Genomic DNA, 5,285 nt, shown 5'->3' on the forward strand with positions numbered 1-5,285 from the left:
CCCAGTGCACCCCAGGCTGAACCCCCAGAGCCCACACCCTTCCCCGTTCCGCATGGGACCAGCACGAGGTCCCGTCTCCATCCCGGCCAGACTCTGTCCCTGCTCCCTGGCATGACCCGTCTCTTTCCACCCTCTCATCTGGGATGGGTGCCCGGAGCTGGCGCCGCTGCAAGACAGCTCCATCCCCCGCCGGCGTCCCAGTCCCCATCCCCGCAGGGGACAGCGGCCACGGCTCCTGTCTCGCCTGGGATTAGTGGGTTAAGCCCGGCTGCAGCATAAACAGGAGCTGAGCCCCGGTCCCCTGGGGTGCCCCCGGGGACGTGTAGGGTGTCCATCAGCAGCCAGGATCTCTTGCAGGATTGCTCATGGGTGAGGGAAAAGCCGAGGGACCACCTCCATCGCCGGGGTGGCCCCATCACCGCGCGTGTTCCTGCAGTCTCGGTGATGAACATCGAGGGGGTACGCGAGGGACACCAGTCAGAGGGTCTACGCAAGTACGGTGCTGACTTCCCCGAGCGGCACTGCTTCACCCTCGTCTTCAAGGGCAAGCGCAAGAACCGGGACCTGGCTGCCCGGGGCGAGGAAGATGCCCGCCACTGGGTGCAAGGGCTCACCAAGCTGATGGGGCGGCTGCAAGCCATGAGTCAACCAGAGAAGCTCGACCAATATCCTTTGTCGGAGTTATGGGGGCTTGGGGACAGGTTGGGGACGGCTGTGGGGGTGACGCTGGGTGGTTTCCTTACCCCAGCGTAGCTGGATCCACGGGGTCCTGCAGCGAGCAGACAGGAACAAGGACAACAAGATGTCCTTCCGGGAGGTGAAGAGCATGCTGAGGATGATCAACATTGACATGGATGATGTCTACGCCTACAAGCTCTTCAAGGTACCCGTCCTGTGCTCTATCACCCGCTGTCCCCCACTGCTGTCACCTTCTGCTGGTGACACCTTCACTGCTGGCTCCTTCTCTGCCTTCCCAAGTGCAGAGAACTGTCAAACTCATCACACCCAAAGCCACCCACCACCACCAATGGTTGACTACCACCAATGGTGGGGTGAGCTGTCCCGCCCACTGCTCTGTGGGTCCTCGAGGTGTGACATTTTCCCCCCATGGGGCGCTGTCCCCATGGGCATCTCCCAAGTCCCTTCCACTTGGGAAACTGAGGCACGGCGCTCTGCTCCGCTCCGCTCCGCCCCAGACTGGAGGATCAGAAGGCTATGGGTGGGGGGACAGAGGGGGCATGCCCCCACACCCCCCTAGGCACAACCCATCCCCGAGCCCTCATGCCAGTAGCTGAGCCCCTCCAAACTCATCACGCATGCTGCCAACCCCAAGGGACAGGCAGGACGAGGCAGGGGGTGGCCGTACTCCCTCCCCATGGGCAGGGGACGGTCCCCGAGGTTGGGCTGTGGTCCCATCAGGAGTGCGACCGCTCGGGCGACGAGCGGCTGGAAAAAAAAACTGGAGGAGTTTGCCGACGGCTGCCGCGGCGGCCAGAGCTGGAGGAGCTTTTTGGGCGTTACTCGGGCGAGGACCGTGTCCTGTCGGCCGAGGAGCTGCGGGATTTCCTACGGGATCAGGGCGAGGACGCCAGCCTGCGCCAGGCCTGCGCTGTCATCCGCACCTACGAGCTCAACGAGAAGGGTAGGGCTGAGGACAGCCAGCTCGGGTGGTGGTGGGATGGTGGGATGGGTGCTGCCGGAGCCAAGGGAGGTCATGGATGGCGCGGGGATGGGGCTCTGCTTGGTGGTGTCGCCTCCCAAGCTGGTATGGCGTCCTCCAAGGCTTGGGTGAGTGTCCCTGTGTCCCTTCCCCAGGATGGCACCAGGTGTCAGCAGTCCAACACGTGGCCTTGCTGGTCCCTGGTGGCACAGGGGATGTGAAGTTGGGGGTGGACAGGAGGTGGACCTCCATGTCTCCTGGGTGATGCAGTGCCAGCCCAAGCATGAATGTGACACTGCTGGGGGGACCTCCATGTCCCTTGGGTCCCACCATAGCAGGTCCAGGGTGAACATGGCACTAGGAAGACAGGGGACATCATGGCGAGGATGAAGGACCTCCATGTCTCTTGGGTATCACAGTAGTACCCCTAGGGTAGATGTGGCACTAGCAGGACGGGGGACATCAGGGTGGAGATGGGACACCAAGGAGACTTCCACATCTCCTGGGTGCCACAGTGCCAGGTCTGGGGTGAACATGGCACTGCTGGGAGACAGGGGACATCCAGGTGGGGACAGTCCCTGGGGTGCCACCCTGTCAGCGGTGTGCCAGCCCTCTGCAACACCCCGCTGCTGTGTCCCGCAGCCAGGCAGCAGGACCTGATGATGCTGGACGGCTTCATGATGTACCTCCTCTCGGCCGCCGGTGACATCCTCAACCAGGAGCACACCAAGGTCCACCAGGACATGAGCCAGCCCCTGTGCCACTACTTCATCTCCTCCTCACACAACACCTACCTGACCCGCAACCAGATCGGTGGCACCAGCAGCACTGAAGCCTATGTCAGGTGGGTGCCCCTGGTCAGACGCACCGTGCCCAGATGGTCCCATGGTTCGAGGGTGCCGGGGCAGTGCAGGGACTCATCCAGTGATGGTGCGGTGACAGGGCGCTGATGGCGGGATGCCGTTGCGTGGAGCTGGACTGCTGGGAGGGCTCTGACGGGGAACCCATCGTCTACCACGGCCACACGCTCACCTCCAAAATCCTCTTCCGCGATGTCATTGAGAGCATCCGCGACTATGCCTTCAAGGTGAGCCGGGTGCCAGCAGCCCTGGGACGGGTGCTGGGTGCTGGGTGCTGAGCGCTGCTCATTCCCGTCCCCAGCAATCACCCTACCCTGTCATCCTGTCCCTGGAGAACCACTGTGGGCTGGAGCAGCAGGCCACCATGGCCCGGCACATGAAAGCCATCCTGGGGGACATGCTGCTGACGCAGCCGCTGGAGGGGCAGGACCCCCACGACCTCCCGTCCCCGGAGGTAAGACCACCCCCCCGCCCACCATGGTGTCCCCATGTCCCCTCCGAGCCCTGAGCTCGGCCCTTCCTCCCGCAGCAGCTGAAGGGGAAGGTCCTGGTGAAGGGCAAGAAGCTGCCAGAGCCATGGCACGAGCCCTGTGGTGTCACCTCCCTTCCGGACCCCGAGGAGGAGGAAGAGGAGGAGGAGGAAGAGGAGGAGAAGCTGCAGGAGAGAAGCAGCCGGCAGGTAAGGGACTCTCCCAGGGCCATGGTGCTGGGGGACCATGGCGTCCCGGTGGTCCTGGAGGACCATGGTGTCCCGGGAGTGCTGGGGTCTGGGGCAGGTGAGCACTGCCAGCATCCCCCGATGCAGCCCTGCTCTCTCCTCTTCCAGTCGCTGCAGTCGCTGCAGGAGATCAAACCTCTGCAGGTGGGTCGTGTGATGGAGCTGGGCGGGCTGATGGGTCGGGGACCGTGGGGGCGGCGAGCGGCTGTCACTGCCCAGCAGAGGGGACTGAGCTTGGGGACTCCTCGGCTGTGCCTCCCTCTTCCCCTGTTGGGCTGGGTGCTCCATTTCTGGGGTCTCCATCACCTCGGGGTCTCCATTGACCTTGGGAACTCCATGACCTTGGGTCTCCATCACTTTGGGGTCTCCATCACCTACAGGGTGACCCCTCGGGGTCTCCATTGCCTTGGGGGGGTGTTTTCCATTGCCTCAGTTCTCCATCATCTCAGGGTCTCCATCACCTTGAGGTCTCTAACGTCTTGGGTTGTGCATCATCTTGGGTTCTCCATGACCTCAGGTTCTCAACCTGCTTGGGTTCTCCATCATCTCAGTGTCCGGCACTCCATTGCCTCAGGTTCTCCATCACTTTGGGGTTTCCATCACCTTGGGGTCTCCATTGCCTCGGGGTCTCCATTGCCTCAGGTTCTCCATCCCTTTGGGGGTCTCCATGGCCTTGGGGGTCTCAGCGCTCAGCACTAGCAGGGTAGGGGGGGTCTGTAGACCCTCAGGCAGGCAGGGGGCCACCAGAGCCAGGGTGGCCCTGACACCATGGTGGCTCCCGCCGGCCAAGGACGCGTCACAGGTGGCCCCGGAGCTGTCAGCCGTGGTGGTGTACTGCCAGGCTGTCCCCTTCCCCGGCCTGCCCCATGCCCTGCGCCACCCCCGGCCCTGCGAGATGTCCTCCTTCAGCGAGAGGAAGGCTCGGAAGCTCATCAAGCAGGCGGGTGAGGGCGACGGGATGGGGACGGGGACGGGGACAGAGTGGCTCCATGCTCCTGACCTCACTGGGACGCAGGGTGGGGCGGAGACCGATGGGCTCTGCCACCGGGGTGGCTCCACGGGTGGCGGCTGGGGGCGCGCTGGCCTCGGCTGGGTGGCTCTGCTCTGATGGGACTGGCGTCTGGTGTCAGGGTCTGGGGCCAGAGGCCGGGGTGAGGGTTACAGGTCCGGGATCAGGGTCTGGTGTAAGGGTCTGGGGTCAGGGTTTGGGATGTGGCGTCTGGGTCCAGGGTCAGGTCTGGGGGCTGGGGCTGGGACTGAGACCTGGGTCAGGGTTCAGGGACTGAGGTCTGGGGTCAAGTCTGGGGTTTGGGTTCAGGGTCCAGGGTCAGGATCTGAGGTCAGGGTCTGGGGTCAGGGTCCGGGATCCAGGGCTGAGATTAAGATCTGAGTCTGAGAACAGTGAACCCCAGGGTCAGGGGTCCAGGGTCAAGGTCAGGGGTCCAGGGTCAGGATCTGGGGTCAGGGTCTGGGGTCTAGGGTCAAGGTCTGGGATCAGGGTCAGGGTCTGGGGTCCAGGGCTGGGATTAAGACCTGGGTCAGGGTCCAGGGTCTGGGGTTTGGGTTTGGAGTCTGAGGTCCAGGGTCAGGATCTGGGGTCAGGGTCTGGGATCCAGGGTCAAGGTCCAGGTTCTAAAGTCAAGGTGTGGGGTCAAGGTCAGGATCAAGGGTCAGGGTCCGGGATCCAGGGCTCGGATTAAGAACTGGGCCAGCATCCAGGGTCTGAGGTCTGGGGTCAGGGGTCTGAGGTCAAGGTCCAGGTTCAAGGTCCAGGGTTGGGGTCTGAGCCCAGGGGTCTGAGGTCAAGGTCCAGGTTCAAGGTCTAGGGTTGGGGTCTGAGCCCAGGGTCCGGTTTCAGGGTCCGGGTCACGTTTCAGGCTCTGGGTCCACCCAGCCAGGCAGGATCCGTCCCTGTCCCCAGGCATACGGGTGCAGGCAGGACACCGTCACCTGCTGGCAGGCCCCCGCACCGGCACCCATGGGTGCAGCGGCCCCGCTCAGCCATTCCCCCCCCAGGCCCGGCACTGGTCCGGTACAATGCCCCGCA

At 63.9% G+C, this 5,285-nt stretch overlaps 1 protein-coding gene across 1 annotated transcript in view; it reads left to right on the forward strand.

The window, feature by feature from the left end:
• Positions 1–436: 436 nt before the first annotated feature.
• The window catches only part of PLCD3 (phospholipase C, delta 3), a gene marked incomplete at its 5' end in the record, with an annotated part of 7,630 nt that continues 2,781 nt past the window's right edge, over positions 437–5,285 (forward strand). Inside the window, 8 exons of the mRNA XM_009328396.1 lie at positions 437–665; positions 754–883; positions 1,420–1,642; positions 2,303–2,504; positions 2,603–2,747; positions 2,822–2,974; positions 3,050–3,199; positions 4,029–4,182. Of these exons, the coding sequence (XP_009326671.1) occupies positions 437–665; positions 754–883; positions 1,420–1,642; positions 2,303–2,504; positions 2,603–2,747; positions 2,822–2,974; positions 3,050–3,199; positions 4,029–4,182 (1,386 nt within the window). The remainder of the gene's footprint in view (positions 666–753; positions 884–1,419; positions 1,643–2,302; positions 2,505–2,602; positions 2,748–2,821; positions 2,975–3,049; positions 3,200–4,028; positions 4,183–5,285) is intronic.

The sequence above is a fragment of the Pygoscelis adeliae genome, unplaced genomic scaffold, assembly GCF_000699105.1.
Source record: "Pygoscelis adeliae isolate BGI_AS28 unplaced genomic scaffold, ASM69910v1 Scaffold97, whole genome shotgun sequence".
NCBI classification, from domain to species: Eukaryota; Metazoa; Chordata; class Aves; order Sphenisciformes; family Spheniscidae; genus Pygoscelis; species Pygoscelis adeliae.